This window comes from Armigeres subalbatus, chromosome 1 (genome assembly GCF_024139115.2).
Source record: "Armigeres subalbatus isolate Guangzhou_Male chromosome 1, GZ_Asu_2, whole genome shotgun sequence".
Classification (NCBI taxonomy): domain Eukaryota; kingdom Metazoa; phylum Arthropoda; class Insecta; order Diptera; family Culicidae; genus Armigeres; species Armigeres subalbatus.
Window position 1 is genome coordinate 264,575,496 of NC_085139.1, and position 25,783 is coordinate 264,601,278.

General features: G+C 40.3%; 1 protein-coding gene across 1 annotated transcript; it reads right to left on the bottom strand.

The window, feature by feature from the left end:
• Positions 1–389: 389 nt before the first annotated feature.
• Positions 390–23,994, bottom strand: LOC134207264 (cystathionine beta-synthase-like). Its single transcript, XM_062682986.1, has 5 exons — positions 23,644–23,994; positions 2,237–2,343; positions 1,269–2,169; positions 880–1,208; positions 390–822 (listed from the first exon to the last, which is right to left on the bottom strand). Exons 1-5 carry the CDS (start codon positions 23,817–23,819, stop codon positions 713–715), a joined length of 1,623 nt encoding a protein of 540 aa, XP_062538970.1. The 5' UTR covers positions 23,820–23,994; the 3' UTR covers positions 390–712.
• Positions 23,995–25,783: the final 1,789 nt, after the last annotated feature.

Here is a 25,783-nt window from a genome sequence, read left to right on the forward strand (position 1 = left end):
CATCGTGGTGTCCTGGTCCGGCGCACGAATTACTGATGAGGATTCCTTGAGTGGTAAATCATACGACCGGAATGTTGCGCACCTCAAGTAAATATCAGATTTTGGCGAAACTTTGCATAGTAAATCAGTTGAAGAATTTTCGGAAGTAGCTGATACTCTCCTGGGAGAATAAATTTCACGGGTTTGAAAAAGAACAATCAAACGACGTAACTCAGCGTGATGGACTTATCGTGTGCAACTTTCTATTTTCAAAAAAGGGGAGTTGTGGTGCCTGCCTACCGGCCTATACAGGGAAATGTGTTTTGAACATTGGTGAATGTGGGCCTGAGGACAGTCAGTGAGTTGACGTTCATGGGGTTCATGGGCTAAGAAAATAAAGAGCGTGTTAGTTATAACGCTAAAAGTTATAGTTTATTATGATTTATTTGCTCTAAAACATGCTTCCTAGAGTTAAGTAGAAATACAGTGCAGTCTGTTTCATTGATATGTAAAACTATTGATTAATCTATCAAATCATGCGTTTTTTATGTGGTTCCTTCCATAGTCTAAGTAGGACTGATTGTTGAGAGAGAATAATTTGCTTAAAACACATTTGTACTGCTTAATCCTATTGTCAAACATTGAGTTGAGATATTAAGGTAGACATTAAATGCATTCCACAATACATGAATGGCGCATCACGTGGCTTTTGTTTGGTTTCCCAGTTCAGTTATTAAACACCATTGGCCAGATTTTCAGATGTCGACAGGTAGTCCATAATGTCTCGTTGCGTGATTATTCCAGCAACTGTTTCTCTGAGTTCAAAATTATCTCCGTCGGTGACTGAAAACGATAAACGAATAAGCATTTTTATTTACAGTAATATTAGTTTTAACTTACATTTCTTTTCCTTTTGAACGACCAACACGAACGGATCCTGTTCGAGGATTCGCGATACATGCCCCAATCCATCATTGCGATCAACACGGACGAATTTTTTGAATACCGCACGCGCTACGGTATCGCTCGGTTTGACCAGTCGGTTCAAAAGTTTGCTCATCAGATTTGGCAGATAGGCCATTCCCTTGATCGAACCGTCATGATCGATCACCGGCAGCTGGTCGACCTCGTTCGTCTTCATGATGTTCATAACCTCCTGCAGGCACACGTCAACCCCGACGGTGAGCGGGGTTTTGAGGTTCAGGGTCGAGATGCTGTTGTTCCACCATCTAATTGAAATTAAAATATGTTATTGTACAGTTAACTAACTTTGAAATCAAAAAAGTTACTTATGCTTATGTACGTTCTCCGAAGTCTTAAAATTGCGAGCCTCCATCCAGTTGTCCGAAACGAATTTCGTCAGGTAGTTGCGAATATTATCCGGCAGAATGACTACGCAATTCTGACCTTCTTTAAGATCTTTGGCGGCTCTCAAGGCAATGGCGACGTTACCGCCACTGCTTCCTCCGCAAAGTAGTCCTTCTTCGGCGATCAAGCGTCGTGCCATCGGCAGAGCATCCGTGTCGCGGAACTTGATCCAGCGATCCACGACGCTGCGATCCAGAACCGTCGGAATGAAATCGTAACCGACGCCCTCCACTTCATAGTAGTTAACATCGGTTTTGTTCATTTCTTCCGGTTCGGCGAGAATCGATCCTTCGGGATCGCCACCCACGACGACACAGTTCGGGCAGGTTTCCTTTATCTTACGTCCAATGCCGCAAACAGTTCCTCCAGTACCGGCGCCCACAACAACCATATCGACCTTTCCATCCAGTTGATCGATGATCTCCGCACCGGTTCCGTCGTAGTGGGCCAACGGATTTCCGGGATTGGTATACTGATTGAGTACAATCGAATTCGGGATTTCGCGTTCCAGTTTCTGAGCTACGGCGATCAGACCTTCTTGCGAATCGAAAGACGCTTCGGTGGGGGTACGGATGACATGGGCACCGAGGGCTTTCAGGGTGTCGACCTTCTCGTTTGACATCTTTTCCGGCATGACGATGATACACTTGTAGCCCTTGACGGCGGCTCCCAGGGCCAGACCGATACCGGTGTTACCCGACGTGGGTTCAATGATGGTGTATCCAGGGTTCAGCAGACCCAGGCGTTCACCTTCTTCGATCATGCGTAGACCGATGCGGTCCTTGACCGATCCACCAGCGCTGAGGAATTCGCATTTTACGTCTGGCAAAGAGTAATACGTTATTTGTTTGGAATTTAGCTGGGAGAGTCATGCTTCAAGAATACTCACAGAAATTGCACTTCAGTCCGGCCGACTTAGGTATCTTGTTTAACTTGACCAAAGGGGTGTTGCCGACAGCTTCGAGGATGGTTTGCATAATCTTCGGACGGGGCGTCCTGCAAAGAAAGATATTTTCGGAGTTTCGTTGAATGAATTCACAAAGTAAATAACAAGACGCGAACGCGGACGCCTCTTTTGCATGCTTTGATAACCCTAGGTCAAGTCTGCCTTCGACGACCATCCCCTTATGGCAACCATGTGCTATTAGTAGCTCTCAATCTCTTCCCGGAGATAGAGAGAGGGAGAGAAATGCCTGTTTCTCAGCGCAACGCAGCGGCGTGCTTCGCGTGTGGTAACGAAGACTCATCTGACGCCACACCCGAATCTGCGCCGAAATCCGCCGAATTGTGATTAGCCTCGGATGATACACGCTGCTCGTGCTTACGGTGATAACAAACGGCAGGGGAAATGATGTTGTTTTTAGTGGCTTTCAAATATTACGTTTGCATTTTGTTCAGTTGGTGATAAGCTGGTGGACAGTTGTTTAACCATTGATTAAAGTTTGTGCGGAAGAGTGACGATAATCGGAAAGTGTTTTCCGTGGTTTGGTTATCTTATCAATTTAATTATTACTGAGTTATTGGGTTTGGCTGCTAAAATTCTCAATTATTTTAATCACACCACATTTATAAGATGTTAGTGCGGTTTCGCAAATAGATCGGCACTACTTCATGAAGTATTGTACGAGCCTTTGACGTAGTTATTGTTCATAAACCAAAGAACAAGTGTGTCGATAATATTGACAAGATTAAATGCACTAGCGCCCTTTTTTCGCGATACCGTACTTATGTGTCAAAAGTGCGCTATCCAGTGAAGAATCAAATGTGGTATACATTGAATGTAACTATGCCAAATTACGCATGACTATATGGTTAGTAGAATACATCGCTGAGCGGAGAGAAATCTTTTGCCTTATTTGCCTTAAATTACCGGCAAACGTGTTTCCAAACGAGCATGACATCACGAGTGCAATCAAAATATAATGAGGAGCACACGGCCAAAAAACGCACCCAACCATGCTTTCTCTCGTCAATGCAGATTCCACTATCTATACGCATGACTACGTTTTGAGACAATACAAGTTAAAAAAAAATATTCGACCGTAATCCGTAGGAAAATTGATTACCTTTATAAAATCAATTGCTGAAGTAATGTTAATTATTTTGTGTTTCTCGGAAAATTTCACTGATTTTCAAAGGGAAGTTCTGAATTTTCAAGAGACATTCTTCTGAAAAGCTCCGAGAAAATGCAGAGAGTTTTCCGGTGGGATAATTTTGAATTTTCTCGGGAGGTTCTTTTAAATATCTCACAAAAATTTGATGATTTATTCTACAGGAAATTGTTTAGAATTGTTACGAAGAATTCTTTAGAATTTCTCAAGAGGATATTGCTCAATAGATGATATTGCTGAACTGTAACAAATAATAAACGCTCTCTCATCCAAAGTTGATGCTTAGCCGCTTACTCCAATACTTGGTTCAGCGTAGCTACGCGTGGCCGAGGATCTACCGGTTTAATATTACTTGATAAAATAAGGGTATTTGTGTTCGACTGTATGTAGTATGCATTTGGAGGGTGAAGAAACGCCTTCGAGTTGGCTTGATGGTTTCCAATGTACTATCTACAACAAAGGGCACAGACTAGATTGTGCTAATTATCGAGGTATAACACTCCTCAATACCGCCTACACCTGTTGAGCAGACTTGTGGAGACCTTTGTCGCTGAATATCAAAGCGGTTTTCAGCGGAGGGACGACGAACACTTGTTAAAATAAAGTTCATCACTTTAAGAATTAAATGGTCTGTGTTCGTATCAGCATCACACAAAAACGGCTGGGTGGATTTTCTTCATTCATTCAGCAGATCGTTGTTATGTTCGTTATTGTGTAAAACTAAAATTTAGATTCGTATGGAAATTTTGAATGGGCAGATCACAACGCGCATTCTCGCCGCCTACTATGCAGGAAAACGTCTGCCGGGTCAACTAGTTCGTGGATCATCTGTTCGTGGATTTTAAGGCAGCAGTGAAACGAAACGAATTGGGGCATATAATGCTTGAACATGGCTTTCCGGCAAAGCGTATTAGGTTGATTCGTACGAGCCACCAAAAATTAAATTTCCAAGCTACAATCATCAAATTTTGGAATCAGTTCATTTGATATATGTGAAAAATAAAAAAAAGAGGTTCGCGAAAAGAACGAATTTTTTTCAAGGTTTTGTCCGTGTTTCTGCCATTGCGGAGCGATGCGCTCCTTACTCTGCTGTTCAACATAGCTCTGGAAGGTGCAATTCGAAGATATGGTGTGCAAAGAAACGGAACCATCCTCAGCAAATTTTACATGCTCCTTGGTGTTGCGGATGACATCGACAGTCGACACCAAGATGAATACACCACTAGGTGTTCCAATCTGCCAAATTCACGATTCAGCCATCCTGGATTTTAGTATGGGAGAGCCAGCCGGTTTGTTTATGTTTTGCACCGAAAATGAATTTTTCTCCCCCGCCTTCTTCTCGTCCATAAATTGAGCACATTGAAACACCTAGCTGTGTATTCATCTTGGTCGACACCATTGGTGTAGATCGCAGGGCAGTGGCTTTCGTGCCTTTTAACCTGGAAGAGGATGTCGGCTTCGGGGTAGACCTCGCCCGCACTCGCTGGCTGTGTGCAAACGAGGAAGATGCGCGTGCAGTTGGTTTGCAGGGAGACTGACGTCTGTCTGGCGAGGCGACCCTATATGACATTACATTCGGTTTTGCTCCGGACAACATGGAGTGTACGACCATCATAGAAGATAGAAGAAGATCATTTGGTCATACGGCAGAAAATATCGTTTGGTAGAATGGGCCATTTCGCTTAGAGAAGATCCGTTAATTACGTAACGCAAAAATTGCCCATTTTCAACCCCCCTCTCCCCGTATGTCATACTTTTTGTATGAATTACTTAAAATTGTTGAATGGATTGTCACACTTCGGACAACCCCCGCTCCCCTTCTTAGCGCTACGTAATTTATGGAAGCTCACTTACGGTCGTAAATATTTCGAAGTCGATATGGCCGTAAATATCATTTATCCGAACAACTTATAGTACCAAGAAAAACATTCGACCAACAGATCTTACCAGCCCGGCCTACCTTCCCCATTCATTCGATCCCTCACTCTGTTCAACCTTGTTGGGCCGCTAAAGCCGCCCTCACTCTGTTGAACCTCCACAGGCTCCGTCAACTGTTTCAACCCCCCTCCTGTTTCACGCTCAAGTCGGTAGAGAGGACTTTTTCCGTCCCATAATTGGTAGGGAGCGCCTTCACTCCGCTACCAAATGACAACGGCCTACGGCTAGTAAATTTCGTTGCTGTCAGAGAGATGGCCATCAGTAGCACCTACTTTGCACGAAAGAATATCCGAAAGCACATATGGGGACACTCAAATGGTGAAACTTACAACCAGATAGACCATGGTCTGGTGGATGGGCACCATTTCGAATAGAGCAGTCGAAAAACGAACCCACCAGAGGAAGAAGAAAGAATATGAAGAACAAGTGATTAGCGAGGCGCAGGAAAAAATGGAGCAGAATGGTATGCAGAGGTTTTATGAGAATGTCAATGGCGTGCGGAGAAAAACAGCGCCATCTCCCGTCATGTGCAACGACCAACAAGGGAATTTACTGACAGATAAAACCGAAGTGGCTGCCAGGTGGAAGCAACACTTCGAGACGTTATTGAATAGTGGAAGTGTCGGTGCATCGGTGAACAGAATAAATATTAGCGACGATGGACAAGCTGTGCAGTCCCCTACACTAGATGAGGTTAAAAAAGCAATTAAAGAGCTGAAAAACAATAAGGCTGCGGGGAAGGACCAGCTCCCGTCTGAACTTCTCAAACATGGCAGTGAGCAGCTTTATGAAGTTCTGCACCTTATTATGTCGAAAATATGGGAAGACGAGGAATTGCCTGCTAGCTGGTTAGACGGCCTCATTTGCCCTCTCATACAGACTGGAGTGCGCCAATTACCGAGGAATAACCCTCCTTAATTCGGCGTACAAAATTATGTCCCGTATTCTGTTCAACAGATTGAGACCGCTTGAAGAGTCATTCGTCGGCGAATACCAGGCAGGTTTTCGTGAGGGCCGATCAACGACGGATCAAATGTTTATCCTGAGACAAATCCTTGATAAACTCCGGGAGGTTATGCTTGAACATGGTTTTCCGGCGAAAATGATACGGCTGATTCGTATAACGTCGGACGGATCGAAATCAAGTGTAAGGGTTGCGGATGACATATCGACGTCATTTGTTAGCTAGGATGGAGCGCAATGGTGCTGGATGGTGAAAAATTTGAAATGGTAGAATAATTTGTGTATCTTGGCACATTAGTGATGTGCGAGAATGATGTTACCCGCGAGGTGAAAAGGTGTATTGCAGCTGCAAATAGGACTTATTACGGACTTCGTAACCAGCTTAAGTCCCGTAGTCTGCAAACGAAAACAAAACTCGCTGTATACTACTTTTATTCTTCCGGTGGCTTATACAACACGGCAGACTACGGTGGGCTGGTCACGTTGCTCGTATGCTGGAAGAACGTCAAGCGAAGATAATATTTAGTAGTGAACCTGGATGAGGCCGCGTACACGATGCCTTTTTGCAGTTGAAGAGGACCTGAGGGCGCTCAATGTTCAGAGCGACTGGAAGCGATTGGCCCAGGATCTAGTCCAGTGGAGAAGGATACTCCATTCGGCGTAGGTTCGTCGAAGAGCTGTAGCCCATCAAAAACAAAATTGAATTCAAATATTTAAATTTGTCTTTGAATATAGAACTTGAATACATGGCAATTTCTATTGAACATAATAACATTATCTTTTTCATGTAGTATTGTTCCAAAAGTGGTTTCAACTTATCTGCAAGTTCAAGAAAATTATGGGAAATGACGGCGGTAGTAATTAACTGCTTAGAAAATCGACTTGTGTATATTTCCTAGTAGAAGAATTCCACGGAGGCATGCCAGTTGATCCCGAGCGACCATTTCGAAAATATCTGAAAGTAAAGTATTATCAAAAGTATTGATAGTGTCATAATTTTATTGTACGTGACTGGCGAAAAATTCTCTTACAAAAATACCATGAAATAAACGAAGCTGTACGAAGAAACCTCTTCAAATTAGAACCTGGGGATGTGGAATATACAGACCTACTACGATGAGGTAATTATAAATATGAAGGAAAGCTTCTCGAATCCAGCCACGACAAGGAAAGAAAATTATTGATTTTGTCGATGCTGCCAAGTTCGTGGTCTATTCAGGATGTCATTGATGAGTTCAAAACCAATAGAAATACAGTGAAAGAGGCAAAACAATTGAAGAATAACTGTCATTCAACCAAAAATGCTAGGTCTGTTACTGCATTAACAGATGAGACAAAAGAAATAGTAGTTCAATATTTTGAAGATGATGAAGTAAGTCGAACTATGCCTGGTCAAAAATATTATAATATATCATTAAAAAAAGATGGAAAGCGTCAAGCAATCCAAAAATAATTTTTAACTGGTGGAATTCAATGAAATTGTACAAACTATAGACACTATAGGTTCCATAGACGAGCTGAGGCGAAGGCGAGTGTAGCCAAACGAACTGTCAGTTAGTGTAGCCAAACGAGCATGACGTCACGAATGCAAACCATGCAATGGAGCCTGTGACGTCAAATTCGCGCGGTACACTGTGAAAAAATGGAAAAACACACTAAAACGAAATGACTCAACCGTGCCTCCGCTCGTCTATGGAATCTATAGTGTCTATAGTACAAACTCGTCTTATGACAAGTGAAGACATTCCACTAAAAAGCTCAAAATAATTTTCTTAACAAAATCCAAAAACGATTAATGATGACGACTTTGAAAGAAGCGTACAAACGCTTCAAGGAAATTCACGATAATATTAAAGTAGGTTTTTCCTCATTTGCAAGCCCTCGGCCAAGGCAATGCAATTTTTAGTGAATTTTTAGTCATTTGTGATTTTTTCTGAAAATTACAGCTTTATTGCAAGATGAAATGCAGTCCCATCACTGAAACGTACAACAAGCTACAATTCATCCATTCGTTATTTATTTTAATGGAAGTACGCAAATTGAACACTGTAGTTTAATAGAAGATTTAAGACACGATTCAGTATCCGTAAGCTTGTTCATTGCCAAAATAAATATCTTTTTACGCGTTGATAAGAATAAAGTAGTCAAAACGATATATTTCATGACTGATGGAGCAGCGTCGCAGTACAAAAATCGTAAGAATTTTTCGAAAAAGTAAATTTAAATCAATGTACGGAATTGATGCAGAATGGCATTTTATTGCTACGTCACATGGCAAAGGTCCTTGTGATACTATTGGAGGAACAATAAAGCGCATGGCCAATTAAAACTGCGAAAGAACTTTTTATTGGGCGAATCGTAGAAAATAAAAAGATTTGACCAAATTATCATTTTGTTTTACTACTACTGAAGAGTACGAAATAACGGCTTCAGAGCTCAGTAAGCAATATAATAACGCGAAAACGATCCAAGGAACCCAAAAAAATCACTGTTTCATTCCATTGTCGGAAAATGAAATCCTCCTGTAACGTTGAGATAATTCCTCCTAGGATTCCCTGGAAATCCGTAAGAATTCGGAATTTCGAGAAAATTTCTCCTGGGATTCCAAAAAACTCCTGACAATCCGTGAGACTTGTCATAAGACGAGTTTGTAAAATCCCATTTAATTCCACCACTTAATTGTACCTTGACAGATACGTATTTCAACCTTAACAGTAAGGTCGTCTTCAGTGTCTCGTACTTGACTCGACTAATAATAAATTTCTTAACAATCCGTGAGAATTTATCCTGCAATTCCGAGGTTGGATCGATAGAATTCCATACCTTTTTTCCATTTTCCAGAAATATTGTTAGCGATTCCTCATAACAATTTCCTCACATTTTCTCTAAATTTCTGGTAAAGGTGCCCAAGTAAAATTTCTTTTCAATCAAAGTTAATTGCCTATTTCCGGGGATTAAACCACCCGACTTGGACATTAATTTACAATGTTGTGAAAGTGAAAACTCATGTGAATATGTACGTTACGTGGAGAATATTTGTTACCAAAACACGGTTACAATACCTTCGTTGAGAATCAACTTACTTTCATCCAAAAATAACAACTGCAAAAAAAACTAACAAAATTTTGTGAAACTCCGCATGTAGTGCCAACAAGGGGGAATAGACATCTATTTTATTAGTAAAAATGACTATTCCTCCTTTAATAGTGTATTTACTAACGCTACTGTGGAACCCCGAAAACGAGCGAAATTTTATCGGGTAACCCAACCCCGAGGGCGAAGACGAAAGAAAAAGAAGGATGAGAGGGTGAAAAAGGCAGTCGGGAATAGACTATTAAGGTAGTGAGACGTGTTTCTTAAGTCGCCAACAACACCGACAAGCAAGTAAAAAAAGTCGCCATCTTTACCGCCAGGTTTGGCCGGAGTCCACGCTCCTAGAAGGTTGTGCCTAGGTGGCGACCAGCGGAGAAATACTAAGCTATCGCCCTCAGAGGATTTCCTTTAAACAGAATCGGACCAAGCGTTTGGTGTGGCCACCGAGCTCCGCGACGAAGCCGTTCGCCGTCCACCATTGTGAGGATCGGCTCTGCGTGGACACGTGGCCGATTTCCACTTTTCCAAGAAACCGTAGTGCTTCCGTCATTGTTGGCTTCTCGTCAGTACAAGTCCGGAACCGACAACAGGTCGAGCCCGATTCCCTTCTGACGGCCATTTCAAGAACTCTGCTAACCTCTATCATCGCTGGCTTCGCGTCAGTACCTACCGGTAACCGACAGCAGATCGATCCCGAACCCCGACGACCATCTCAAGCACCCTGTAGGCCTCTTCCATCGCTAGCGTCCTGTCGGTACCTGCCGGGGACCAACATCGGGTCGATCCCGAACCCCGTCCGACCACCATCTCAAGATCCCTGCAACGTTTGCCATCGCTGGCGTCTCGTCGGTATCTATCGGTGCTCGATATCAGGTCGATCCCGAACCCCACCCGGCCTCGCCACCCTGCAGGCCTCTTCTATCGCTGGCGTCCCGCCGATACCAGACCGTAATCGACTTCAGATCAAGCCCGAATCCCGTTCGACGACCATCTCAAGAACCTGGCCGACTCCGGCCCGATATGGTGGCCACAGCAACGCCACCCGTCGGCAGAACATTCCAGAACCACACCGTGGCAAGTATCAAGGCGAAATTAGGTTCCAAAGATCGATCACGTAAGCATGCCATCCATATGGGCCCCAACTCCTCAATCGGCCGCAACGTTTCTAACCCTAACCACTAACCCTATACAAATAAGAAAATAAACATAAAGCTAAGATGAATTCAAGACAAAATTTTCAAAACGACTTATCTGCTTTTGTAAACAAAGATTCAAACGACGATTTGACGAATCTGATAGCTCTCCCACGCAAACCAACACCATTAATAGGTAGGTGAAGGATTCCGCTACCTGTTGATGGTGTTGGTTTGCGTGGCAGACCTATTAGATTCGTCATTCGTCGTTTGAATCTTTGTTTACAAAAGCAGATAAGTCGTTTTGAAAATTTTGTCTTGAATTAAAACTTTCAATGCTTATTTAATTAGCTAGTTATTTCCTTGCATGTCCGTACGTTGGTTCTTGTACCGTCCACTTCCAATTGTTGGTTTTCGTGTGTTCCTTTGAGCAGGTTGGTGTCGACCCTGAGTGATTTGTCTCGGTGAGCTAGTTAGGGACGTTTAGACGTCCACTCTACAGACGTGTGGACGTCACGAAGAGTTACATCACAGACAAACAGACGTAACACTGAGGAAATTTCCATCGACCATGAGATCAACGGTCGTTTTAAATTCAACTGCTGGCGAGTTTCACGTCCAGGGGCGCGCGCGTCGTATACCTGTGTATTTGACATCTCACACTAGCGCCTTCTGTTGACAGTGTTGTACTAAACTTTGTTTCGTACAACATGCACGTTAGGTGGTGCTAAAATAACTGGGCGATGGATTTTGAAACAAATTGTTCTAGCTGGTACGTCTGTTTGTCTGTGGTTACATATTGATTGGAGGTAACCACTTTCCCTTCGTTGGGATTCGAACCCATGACCCTACAGTACGCTAGACTGGTGCTTACACCAACTAAGCTACGAAGGACTTCCGTTGGGCTTCGCAACCTAGCGGCTACTGAACGAGCTCGAGATTCCCATATTGGACGCATAGCCAAATCACTCGCAATCCATTTCTCAAGCCAACACTTCCACATGTGTATAGTACACGTTCATATTAGAGGAGCGTGAGTATTTAGAATGTCTGGCGGCTGTTCACATTCTTCATCAGCAACTGTACTGATCAAGTGAGGTTGTGTAAGTTTTTTGCCAGTAGGTCGTCAAGCTCAGATCCGACCGCATTGCGTAGGCAAGAGCACGCAACTCAGGTTCAGTTCAATCAAAGTTAATTGCCTATCTTTACATATGTGGTCTCTGGATAAGAATGTGTTCCACGATTTCTACTTTTGGTTATTTCAGCTGATCTAAAATTGTATATACCGCGATATGGCTGGAGCATCCTGAATATTGCTCTGGTTGTATCCTCGGTACACAATGACGGATCAAATGAATTTGAAAATTTGTATAAATATCTTCGTTTGTACCAAACCTTTTTCCTTTTTCATTTGCTCAGTAACTCTAAAGTTTTAAATGTTGTTTTAAAAACGAAATTTTAATAATTAGTCTCAAATGGTTCAGTCTGAATAGACTATAAGTTCCAAGTGAAGTGTGTAGTAAGTAAAGTTATCGCCAAATCCTGAAATATTGATGAGATAATGTGAACGAAGCAACTTAGAGTTCATTTCTAGACCAACATTTGAAAAGGGCGTAACAGCCATAATTTATTCCTTCTGATTCTTCGTCCACATATATAGCTAGTAATACATTTTGGCTGTTACGCCCTTTTCAAATGTTGGTTAAGATTTGAAGTTCATAGGTTACGGAATATTTTTTAAGCACATTACTACACATTACTTGGATCTACTGGTTATCGAGGGAACAAATGCAACATTAGACTTCGAAATCTACAGGAAGACCACCAACACCATGAGAGTCATCCCATTCACATCAAATCATTCGTATCAGCATAAAATGGCAGCTTTTCATCACATGATCCATAGGATGCAGACGATCCCCCTGAGCGAAGAAGGAAAAACGAAGGAGCTACAACACATCATGGAAACAGCGCAAATCAACGGATACAAGGTAAGAACAATACAAGCAATCATCAACAAGAAGCAGAGGAACCTACGGAAAAATGAACTGACAACACTGACACCGATCGATGAATCGCTGAAGAGGGTATCGGTCCCCTATGATCAGCACATCACCCACCAGCTACGCCATCGACTGAGGAAATTCGGCATCGATTTAGTATTCTCCAGCAGAAGCAATCAACTGAAGACACTGTTGGGCTCCACAAAGGATAGAGTAGAAATTTTAAATAAGGCCGGGGTTTATCAAATTAATTGTTCACAGTGTGATAAAGTATATGTAGGTCAAACAAAAAGATCGATTGTTCAGGTTGATTTGTTTGTTTGGTAAGTACGACTTAAAAAAATACATTACGATTTTAGTTTTTGTAAAAAAAACTGATTATCGTTTCGCTTTTATGTCAGCACCACACATACGGGATACATTCAATCGTACGCCAAAGAGTGGAATTTTGATCGTATGGTACCGATTACCTTCAGCACTGACCGTTTGTCAACGATTTAGGATACTGTTTTCAATATTTTTTCAAATATTGTGATAGAGTCGGCGGCCCTAATATGCCTCCACAAATGGGCCTTCGTCAAAGCTCAAAAAGTTTCAATAGGAATTTCTTGGGAAAAAAATAGATAATCCATCTCTTTGGGTAAGGATTCGACTCTTTTTGGTTTGTACCAGACTATTGTGTCCATCGCGTAATACACTGACGCTGACCGGCCAAAATAGTTTTAGGTAATAATGCTTTCGGATAATGGACAGTAGCCGCCGCTACAAGAATTCTCGAACGCACACTTCAACTGTTATTGTATCAATGATTGTGAATGGATTTGAGAGCATTTCATACTAACAAATGGTCTGCCAAACCATGGCCTTTACAGTTTTTTTTTTCTAATTAAACCGGCTTATCAATATCGCCAATACTTTACCAGTACAGATCGTGTAGAACTGGTTCCGTGGAAGCATCTTATGATCGAATTTCACTCATGGTTCATTACCTTGCATAACGATCTTGTACACAACAGTTTATCGTATAACTTAAGGGCCCATGTCCTGACATATGCGGCTTGCTATTCACTTCTTTTTTGTTCTTCCGCTTCCTGAAAGTTCGAAGTTCATTTTATGTCTTGTTCGGTCGACTTTATTCCTTGATGTTTTCAGATTTTTCCACATGTTGAACGGAAGAACGATTTTTATGGGAAAAGCTTGAACGATTTTCCGATTGTGCATATGGATTTACGTCCAGATTTTGCATGTCCTGAAATAAAAACTTCTCACCATACTTCCGAATCGCATTACAAACTGTTTCGATGCTCTTCAATTTTTTCATTGAATCTTAGAAATAGTGCACCACGGAATAGTTCCCTATATAAATCTCTATCTCCATTGCTGCTATTTTTCTAGAATGCAGATCTTCATCATGTCAACCTTTGCGTTAATCAAAATAATCGAAACGATGTCCCGGAAATATCAGCAGCACTACACTCTAACTTTCATCTATTTGCATTGAAAATAGTATTTTGGCCATAGCTTCTGATCCAATCTGGCATATTTTCAATAGCAAACAATGGGACAGGATTCTCAGTCGAATGGAACTTGTTGCGAGCCTTCTATCAAAAGTTTGGTTTTGGGTTGACCATATAGCCTTTACGTATACTTAGTATACGAGAAAGGCAAAAAATGAATATTAGATCACGATCACGAAGATCCGTAAAAATCAACGAGATTCAGGGTTGTTAATTTTTGCATCATTACATGTTCAGCAAATTAAGCAGCGAATGATCAATTCGCCACTGGATTACGGTACCCATTTTGAAGCATTATCTGCAATTTTCAAATCTCGCAAAGGTTATCACTGAGAGCTTCCTTTTCCGAATAAACGCGACTTCACTGCCAAGCACGTTACTCTCGCTTAGGATTTGAAAGTTGTGCGATGGCGTGGTGACGATCGGGGACATGTTTTGTTCTATTTATGGTTCCTGGCTGCTCGAATGCTTCCCGCTGCTGATGCTGGCAGAAGATCGGATGTAACCGAAAAATGCAACGAGAAAATGAAGTGAAGGAAAGCAAAGCCAGATAGGTCGCACGATAATGAACAAAAGTAATTTATGTATCTTTCTATAAATGCTGGTGGTTTCGGTGAGAATGATTCGAGATGTGTTTAGATCGATCTTTTGTATTTTGGGAGATGGCTTGATACAGTTGTTGTGCGATTTTATGGCTGGTATTGATATTTCAATTTTCGTTATTTTCAGGTGGTAAAGTTAAATACGAATGCACTAAGGTTTTTAGCGGAATATGTAAATTGGTCCGGGAAACAAATTTAAAAGAAAATTTCAATCTTTGAGAGCGCCTTTAATGAGTTCCAAAACTGAAATGCATTGGATTTGGAAAAAATATTAGAAATTTATTTAGGAATGGAATATCTTTACTTGTCAGAAATCAAGTCAATCTTCTTCTTCTTATTGGCACTGCATCCCACTGGGACAGAGCCGCCTCGCAGCTTAGTGTTCATTAAGCACTTCCACAGTTGTTAACTGCGAGGTTTTTTTTCTGCAAGTTAATACTTTACCACTTGATTGCAACTTTAAAGATACATATTTCATCCTCAACGGTAAGGCCATCTTCAGTGTCTATTACTTGATTCGACTCGAGTCCAAGTCGGGTCAAGTACGAAACACTGAAGACGGCCTCACTGTTCAGTTCAAAATTCGTATTTGTAAAGTTACTATCAAGTGTTGGAATTAAATGAGATAGAGCTTACTCGTCTTATGACAGGATTAAAAAGAATGTCCTCCTGAAAAAATTTGCTTTTAATCAAGATTTTGGAGTTTAGTGCTGAAAGTAAGTAATTGAATCCATTGAATCCATTGAATAGCAACCAAGATTTCAGTTGACGAGTTATGATCCAGCCAAACATACTTGAAATATAATATTGGAAAATAAAAATCTTCAAGTAAGAAATTTGTCAAAAATAGACTTCGGCATATATCACAGAGAAGCAAAACTAATATGTGATGCAATCTTGGTAATGTTTCGAATAAACATTTCTTTTCAACATCGTACCCGGTCCGATGACTTGCATTCTGCGGTTTATTAGCCGGTGCTCAATTATAGTAAGATCGACCATGACGCACTATCTGATTAGGCTCGTAGTTATTGATTGAGGTTGCATAAATAATGGCCATAATGCTGATGGCATGTCATCGTTCAACTAAACGTGGTACATTTTTGCCCATCTGGTACCCCGTTAGTTCGGAACCTAAAGCGTAATAAAAATACCAGTCAGCGAATGTATCGCAGTCTAGTGTCAGACTAGAACAAAATCATTTTCCAGTATACTTTTCATACTTAGCGTCATGAAAGTGCAGACGGATATTTGATGTAACTTGGTATACTTTTGAAACAGATGTCAACGGTATTAGAAAAAAAACATGTTTTGATTGGTGGTTCACATTTCTCCGATATCCCTCCGGGATTCCGGCAGTGTGGACTTTCCGAGGCCCTTCTACCAAATGATTAACAACATGCGCAAGAAAATGGTAGAGCTGCTAGGTGGAAGGTGCACTAAGAGATATTAGGGATTGAGGATAACGAACAAACAGAGAGGCACCCATGCTCGATGAAATGAGAAAGGTTATAATGCCTTTGCGTATTAAGTTACAAAGGCATTATTATGGATACCCATTATGGATGCATTAATAGAAAAATATGTTGAAAAATTTATCATTTCAGGGCAATTAAAGCATCAGTGAAAAATATATAGGCTTAAAATATGCCGTATTAATGTTTTACCATAAAGTTAAACTCCCAAGTTAAATGTAAAAAATATGAAATGGATGTGTTCCATCGAATTTTTTTTCTGATATCCCATTTTTTTAAATGTTTTCTATGTATTTTTTTCATAAAATGCATCGGGGCTACCCCTAAACGTCATTTCCCAAAGTTGTCGTGGAACAATTTTTTTTTGTTATGCCCTAAGATTTCATTTGAAGGTTGGTAGCTCAACATTCCAGATTCCAGCACGTATATTCGTTAGAAACCAGAAATTATTTAAAAAATACTTCAATGGAACAAAATGGCTCAGTTTGATAGAAGCTAAAGGAAAAATGATTACCCGTTTTTGCTTGTGCACCTCAATTTAAATTAAAAAATCTAGGGTGAAACTCTAGTTTTGCAATGGCATGAAGGGTTAAAGCTATGTCCGTTTAGAATTCGGAATCATTTATTGTATTGCAGAGGCACGGAAAGTGACCGCTGCAAGAATTCTTTTACGGCGGTTTGTCTACCTAGGCGCCCACTTGCTGTGGTATAAATTTTACGAAGTTTCGTGCAGCGTGTCAAAAATTATTCCAGATGGAAGCCGAAAGGAGAGAAAAAAAATCTGCACAACCACGTTGATAATCCTGCTTATCGACGATGGAACCTACGTCAAAATGGATTTCGGACAGCTTCCTAGCCAAAAATTCTACATGGTGACGGCACGAGGAGTAGTTCCTGCGGAGTTTAAGTTTGCTTTTTGGACAAACTTGCAAAAAAAAGCGGATGATTTTGGCAAGGGATATGCAACTGTGGGGCAAAGACCTAAGTATTTGTGACGAATAAGACGATGGACTCGAAGCTGTACAAGGAGGAATGTCTCAAAAACCGCGGTCGACCTTCCATAAAGCCCATAAAGGTCCCGTTAAGTTTTGGCCAGATTTGGCGAGTTGCCACTACAACCGGGAAGTCATCCAGTGGTACCGCGATAATAACGAAGATTTCATCGATAAAAACATAAATCCACGCAACTGCCCACAGCTCCGGCCCATCGAGACATTTTGGGCAGTAATGAAGCGAAAGCTTAAGAAAAGTGGAAAAAGTGGAAAAACAGCTCGGGACGCGACTCAGATGACCAAAATGTGGAACAAATGTGCCAAGGAAGTTGACTCCGGAGGTGTGCAACTTTTGATGAGGGGAAAAAAGAAGAAGGTGCGAATTTTCACTAGAAACAAGAAGAAATTATTTGTATCAATAATTTTTCCTTAAAGTATATTAATTACCCTTGTTTTGATGTATTAACCTTATTTGTACGTCAATCCGTTACCGAGATACAGATGATTTTATTATTCCGGATTCTAAATGGACATAGCTTTACCATGGAAAAAGGTTGATAACCGATGCTCTATGGCAGTGATCCCCAAAGTGCGGCCCTCGATGCCTTTTACTGCGGCCCGCGAAGGATTTCAGAATATACACATTGTTAATAGGGGAAGTGCACCGGTTTTGGCCAACTTAGTGCCTAATTTGGCCAACCCTGAAAAATACATATTTTTCCAAAATAATCGATCAGTTGAAAGCAGCGTTGAAGCGTGAGGGATATATCTCTTGTTGGAACTAATAAAACCCTTGTGAATTGTTTCATTTTTGGAGTTATTCGCAAAATTGGCCAAATTAGGAACATGGCCAACACCGGTACAGTTCCCCTACGCATTAAATCTCACGAAATTTTTTCCTAATGCCCAGTTGTTTGTTAGGTATATTCAAGGAATCTGTCGAGTTCAAATCATTATGATGTTTAAGCACCATCATGATTAATTTAATTCATCACGTCATAGATGATACGAAGGACAACAACAAGCAAGTGTGATGGTATTTATGAAAACAGAAAATTCGTCCTTTTTTTCCACAGATTCAAACGAACTAAACGATGGACTTGAGGTCAAAATAATGTTTCCATACACTGCTCTGAAATGAGAAATCTTTCAATACAAGTTAGGATTTGATAAAATTTAAATTGTTTTTTTTTAAACTCAGAAAACTTTGCTTTACTGTACTTTACGCTACCTTACTTTTTTTTTTAACAAAGTCAAGATTTTGTCCATGATGCATAAAAGGTTTCAGTAAACTTCAATTGATCGGCAATCTGGAAACACGGTAAATAGTGTGGAATTCAGATTTATTCAATTTCTATTCAAAATTGCTGGCAATAAGTTCACCTGGCTCCGAAGCTTGTTTGACGTTTTTTGACACGACAAGTGACGATCAGTGGAATCTCGAATTTATCTATTCAATGACACAGTATTGGAAGATTTCAATATTTTAACTGCCCAAATAGGAAGTAAAATTATCAGAGTTAAATCAAAGCTAATCAAAATCTCTTTATTCCGTGCATTTTGCATATTAAAAGTCCTTGAGCCGATACAATGAGGTTAAGTAATCGTTACTTATAATCATTGAAAGGCTATTCAGTTTTACAATTTTCACAACGAGTTTATTATTTACCCGAAGTTTCAACACGGTATTGTGACTTTTTTAAGGGGAAAATATTTTTTGTTTTTTAAGATACAATCTTGTAGAAACGTTGGGTAAATAATAAACTCGTTGTAAAAATTGTAAGACAGAGCAGCCGTTCAATAAATATACTTAAAACGTACAGTAGATCCATAAACAGGAATCGTTACCGTTTTGTAGTGAATAATAATCCTTCAACAAAAATTCAAATTCTTAGAATCGGACGACATTATGATAATTTGGAAAAATTGCTTAATATATGTTCGGCAGACTATGCTGAAAAAATGTTTCGAAAAGAATTTTCTTGTGTCCAGTCCGCTAGCACAAAAGTATCTGTTAGTATAAACTAAAATAACCCGTAGAATAAAATGTGCTTACAAGATTTAGTATGTTATTTGAAGAAGATTTTGTTGCGATCAATCTTTATTTTATTCAAATGTGAAATAGATGTATATAAAAATTAATATTGATTGAGCTTTAACATTCATGAAATGCAAAACAAATGTTGCAAATGTACTGCGGCCCGCTTCAGTAGTTCAATATTGCTATGCGGCCCTTGATAGTGAGCATGCTGGGGACCACTGCTCTATGGGTTTAAAGGATGACATCGACGTTGTTGGTTTGGTGCTCATAGTGCTTCGGTAGAGGCCTTTGTATCTTTCTGTTCCGTCTGAAAGCCTCGCCGGGATCCCGTCAGGAGAATCTGTGTCAAAAGGTCGAAGGACAAAATATCGAAAAGACAAAAGGTCGAAAGGACAAAAGGTCGAAATGAAAGAAGGTCGAACGTCGAAAGGTCGAAATGACATAATCATAGGCTGTTCTTACGAGCCATGCCTTACATTTTAAACAGACACTATTCTTGAAAGTTTCCTTTCGCCTAAAATCACCAAATCACCATCATTAGAAAATGGTATTTCAAGCCAAACATGATATATTTTGAATGACCGTTTTGATAAAAATGATTGAAGAACTAGTTCCAGGAAGTACAATTTTAAATATGCGAAACTCGAAAGAACAGCCTACGACTAAAAGAAGGAAAAAATCAACAATGAAATAGTATCAGGTGAAACATAAATAAACATATATGTGCAAAAGAATGGTTGATTAACACTCGACGTTGTGGGCTGAAAGTCTCGCTAATAAAGACAAAAAAAAGAACACTCGACGTTTTGCCTCATTTTTGGAAATTCCGACCTTTTATCCCATCTCACTCTTGGACCCTTCGACCTTTTGGCCTTCGACTTTTTGATCTTCGACCTTGTGTCCTACAACCGTAATTTCTAATGTTCGTAATGTTCTTACGACCTTTTGTCCTTTCGAATTTACTTCCGACCTTTTGTCGTTCGTCCTTTTGACTCAGATTTTTTGTTTCGAACTTTTGACCTTTCGACGTTTTTGTTCTTTCTACCTTTTGACCTTAGACCTTCTGTTCTACGACCTTTTGACCTGCGACCTTTTGTTTTACAACCCGTCAAAACAATTTGTTTTGAAGAGATTTTGGATTGCATTATTTGGATTTGGTTTAAAACTGGATTTTGCTAGGGTTCAAATCAGATTTTGATTAAATTTGGATTTGGGATGCCGTCAGGACGTCGATTGGATTTGGAGTGGAAGGGTCGTTTGGCCGAAACCCATTCGGGCGAAAGCCATTTGGCCGAATGCCACTAGGCCGAAAGTTGTTTGGCCGAACAGACCATTAGGCCGAAAGTCATTTGGCTGAAATGGTCGTTTGGCCGAAAGGGTCATTTGGCCGAAACGGTCATTTAGCTGAGAGGGTAGTTTGGCCGAAAGGGTGATCTGGCTGAAAGGGTCATTTGGCCGAAAGGGTCATTTGGCCGAAAGGGTCATTTGGCCGAAAGGGTCATTAGGCCGAAAGGGACATTTGGCCGAATAAGACATTTTGCCGAATAGGTCATTTGAAAAGTGAGAAATGAGGAGTAAGAAGAAAGACGTCTCAATTCTCATTCCTCATTTCTCACTTCTCGCTGTCGAATGACATCTCACTACTCTCTTCGCACTTCTCACTTTTTATAGTGAGAAGAGAAAAATAAAAAGTGAGAAGTGAGACGTCTTTCTTCTCGTTTTTATTTTCTTACTTTTCAAATAACCTATTAGGCCAAATGACCCGTTCGGCCAAACGACTCTTTCTGCCAAATGACCCTTTCGACTTAATGACCCTGTCGGCCTAATTACCCTTTCGGTCAAATGACCCTTTCGGCGAAACGACCCTTGCGGCCAAACGTCTCTTTCGGTCAAACAACCTTTTCGGCCAAATGACCCTTTCGACCAAACGACCCTTTCGGCCAAATGACACTTTCGGTCAAACGTCCCTTCCGGTTAAATGACACTTTCGACCAAATGACCCTTTCAGCCAAATGACCCTTTCGGCCAGATGGGTTTCGACCTAATGGTTTGATCGGCCTAGTGGCATTCGGCCAAATGGGTTTTGGCCAAACGACCCTTCCCCGGATTTGAGAATGATTCAGATTTGACTGGATGTGGACTTCTTCTTCTTCTTCTTATTGGCATTACATCCCCACACTGGGACAGAGCCGCCTCGTAGCTTAGTGTTCATTAAGCACTTCCACAGTTATTAACTGCGAGGTTTCTAAGCCAGGTTACCATTTTGCATTCGTATATCATGAGGCTAACACGATGATACTTTTATGCCCAGGGAAGTCGAGTCAATTTCCAATCCGAAAATTGCCTAGACCGGCACCGGGAATCGAACCCAGCCACCCTCAGCATGGTCTTGCTTTGTAGCCGCGCGGCTTACCGCACGGCTAAGGAGGGCCCCGGATCTGGACTGGGATAGAGTTCGGATTGGATTTGGGATTTCGTCAGGCAGTCGATTGAATTTGAATTGGGATTCCGTCAAGAAATTCCTCCGGGATTCCAACAGGAAGTCGGTTGGAGTTGGATTCGATATAAATTAGATTTGGATTTCGATTTGGATGTGACTTAAATTTGGATTGGATTTAAATTTGATTTGGATTGAATTTGAATTCTTTTGGGATTTGAGTTTGATTGGATTTGGATTGAGGATTGAATTTGGATTAAATTTCGAAGGCTATGGACTGGATTTAAAACAAATTTGGTTTGCATTTGAATTGTGTTTAGATTGGATTTAAACTAGAATTTAATCGGCTTTGTTTTGGATCGGGTTTGCATCAGATATGAATTGGATTTGAATTGGATTTCTATTTGATTGGGATTGGATTTGGATTAGATTGGGATTGGATTGAATAAAGTTTGGATCAGATTTGGATTGGATTTGAATCTGATTTGGATTGAATTTGGATTGGATTTGAACTGGATTTTGAATTCCGTCAGGAAATCAATTGGAATAAGATTCAATTTGGATTAGATTCGGATTGTGGTTGCATTCGATTTGGATGTGATTTGTATCTAATTTGAATTAGAATAAGAATTCAATTTGGATCTAATTTGGATTTGATTTGGATAAGATTTGCATGAGATTTGGATTTGGATTGGGTGTGGACTGAGTTTTGATTGGATTTGAAATGGATTTGCTTTGAATTGGATTGGGTTTTGATCAGATTTGAATTGGATTTGGAATACATTTTGATTGGATTTAGTGTGGATTTGTATTGAATTTGGATTGGATTTGGATTGCATTTGAATTCGATTGGGATTGGTTTTGAATTAGATTGGGAACTGATTTGTATTGGATTCGTATTCAGGATTGGATACAAAATCGATTGGGATTGGATTTGGATTAGGGTTGACAGGATTTGGATTTGCCTTTGATTTCAATTGGATTGGATTTTGATTGGATATGGTTTTTAATCTAGTTTGGTTTAGGAATATGTTTGGATTGGATAATAATGTGGATAATAATATTTTTTCTGTTGCTAGAAAGTACAGCAGATGGAGCGTGTAAGAGTGTAGACAGGTATGGTAAATTATTTTATCTGAATACGAGGGCATTCATATTACCATCGGTACCAATTATTCCCAAAAAGTAATTTAAAACAAAACAAATAAGATTGTGAAAGAAAGTTTTATATTAAAATTAGGGAAATGAGCTAGGGCCGTCTTAATGCCTGGTGAATGTGTTTTAAGCCATTTGCATGGTTGTGTACAAGATACGATGGTATGGAGTAAGCAACGTATAGCAGTTTGGTGCGTTGAAGTAATGGCATGCAAAAATATTTTAGAATCACTAATCAGATTGACTTTATGATGGCTGTTTCATTTGAATGATGGCGTTTGAAACTTATATTACATAATTTTTTGGGGTTTATTATTCAGAAATTCCTTCCTCTAAATAACAAATTTGAATGACTTTTAGGAATTCTACTTGATGTTTCACTAAGAATCGCCTTTTAACTGTGAAATATTCATCAAAAGCGTGTTTCGTATTTCGCTACAAATATTCTCAATACTTTGTCGCAAATCGCTTTTATACAAAAATAATGTTCAAACCAAACTTCTTTTATACAAGAAAGGCATGCTTTTTCTACAGATTTTTTTTTTATAAAACCATACACAGTTTTTAGGAAGTTGAACAGAATTGTGAAAAATCTGACTTCCGATAGTTGGGTCTAGCAAACAATAATTGTTATAATTATTATAATAATCAACCAACGCCATAATTTCACACAATTTTAATTTATTCTTGACATTCGTAGACCACCAGCCATAAAATCGAATCGTCACTGTGCCCCAGCACCCGCATCTATCACCTTTTCCCTATTCCCATCGTCCGACATCACACATCATGGTTTGTTCTTCTTGTGCGTGATCCATCCCACCAAATGTACTTACAGTGGCTTGTGATGGTGCGCGCTGGCTTCGGTGGTGCCAACGGCCCAAGTGCACCGCGAGGGCAGATCGGGTCGCTTGAAGTGAGCCAAGAACTCCTCCCGGCTTTCGACGCTGGCTCCGTTGCTGTGGCCATTGGCCATCGGGCACACCTGGCCGTTGCTCTGTTCGGCTGACATGGCAGTAATTTGCAAACAGGCACACTTGAACTCTCACGTGAAAAAGAAAAGAAACAATCCGACGAGGGTCACTAACTGAAGCGAGCAGGTGCACTTTGTAAACAGTTCCGAATGGCCGAGCTTCCTGCCAAATCAATTCGTCGTCCGATGCGAACGACGGTACAAATTCGACTGAACCCTCAGTCAAAAAAATCAATCAATTTAAATCTGTTGCTGTTGGCTGTCCATACATAGAGCATGCTTACAGTGCACGCTCAAATTCGCTCAGTGTCTTTCAAGTAACGTTTTCGTATCAAACCGCATTTTGTGGAATTTTATACGTGACGTGGTGTAGTTTGATTTTATACTTGAATTGATTATATGGCCATACAACAAAATGTTAAGGACCTTGCAGTTAACTCTATTTGTATTTCAATCCGTCGAAAAAAATTACATTGGCAGCTTAACGAACGTAATCTTATCTAATTTTCGGGGTAAAGTTTTTTTTTTCTAAATATTACATGGCGATTGTATAGGAACATTTGTGTACATTCTTAACTTATTTCGCAGCAGTAGTATTTTTGTTCCCAAGAATCCAAGTGCTGTAATCTCGTTGATGTATTTACAGAAATTTGATTTTATTTTTGAGCTGTCGGTAAAGAGTGCCGATGTTTCAATAAAGTTTACCAAAATCTCGCTAAATGCCAAAATTCAATACATTCGTTGGTTGGAAGTATATTTAAGAATTTTTAAACGTGTGTGCGTAGTGCGTATCAAGGTACAAAAAAAAATCACGATGCGATAAAATTTGTAGAACAGAACCAGAAAAATCCAGAAAAAAATGATCCTAACCAAACGCATTCCTGCATATAAAGAAACTGATACGATTACGCTTGTGTACAATACAAAGATGAAACGAATGTTCAAATCGGGTTGCACTATCCATATGGTCGTACATCATTCTAAGTTTTTCCTTATCTTGGATATGCTGCGGTTTATGTGGTCGCATCTTCGTTAAAATATGCCTGTCCGTGTGGATGGATATGATGATTAGGCCACATATCAACGGAAACCAGAGACCAGAGAAGTGTCCAAAGTGCAGTGAGAGAATTGTAATTTGTCTCTTGCACGCTGAGGAATATCAACACACTGATAAGTTTGATAACGCGAGACTCTCTTGGGTCGACCAACACAATCACAGTACTTATGACTTATAAATTTATTAATCTTGGAAACTAAACATTTAAGATTTTGTTAAATTCCTCTTATAATCAAGCATCTGTGCCGTTTCTCAGACTGTGTAATCATATCACTGTTCATGTTTTTATCCTGAAGAGACCTTGTATGTGAAGCAAATTCACTCGTGTGTAAACAAACTTTAGCGTGTAGCATCAGTTTCTCTCGCTGGTTCTCAGAGGGAGTGACCCAATAACATCTATCCAAGGTCTGAGTCAATGTCCAGTTTACTTGTATTGTCTTATCGTCAAATGTGTACAGAGTTCATGCAAACATTTAGCAGACACAAGCTTTCATCAGACCGGAGAAATATTTGATTTTATGATGAAGAGTGTACTGATAGTTTTGGACGGCCCTTTTGATTACATTGGACGACCAAACCAGACACCTTTCGAGTATTAGTGACGCTCATGTGCCGCGACCTCAGTATCAGACAGGTGGCTAGTGCCGGATGATTGATTGGGAAAATTCCGAGATTATTTGGTCACGAAAAAGGGGGGTTCGTCGCTTGATAATTTTCCTCGACGATTGAGTCGCTCGCATGTTTCAGGTTCATAGAAGTGTGAACGCTAAGTTGTGTCGACAATTAGATATATTTATGTTTTCATGAGTGTTTTTCCGAAGAGCATGTGCCGTTTAGAAAGCAGGCTAAGTTGGAATATAAAAAATGTGCATCATAACACAGACATACGAGCAATTGTAGACGGGTGGTATATTTGTGGATCAACTTCTTGTGACTAAACTTTTTT

What these genes read in the sequence shown, in the direction of transcription:
- LOC134207264 (XM_062682986.1), bottom strand. Translation starts at nt 23,819, where the DNA reads ATGTCAGCCGAACAGAGCAACGGCCAGGTGTGCCCGATGGCCAATGGC. An exon ending in GAGAACGTACATAAGCATAA is followed by an intron (nt 1,209 to 1,268) that starts GTAACTTTTTTG and finishes AATTTCAATTAG; the next exon opens with ATGGTGGAACAACAGCATCT. An exon ending in CGTTCAAAAGGAAAAGAAAT is followed by an intron (nt 823 to 879) that starts GTAAGTTAAAAC and finishes TATCGTTTTCAG; the next exon opens with TCACCGACGGAGATAATTTT.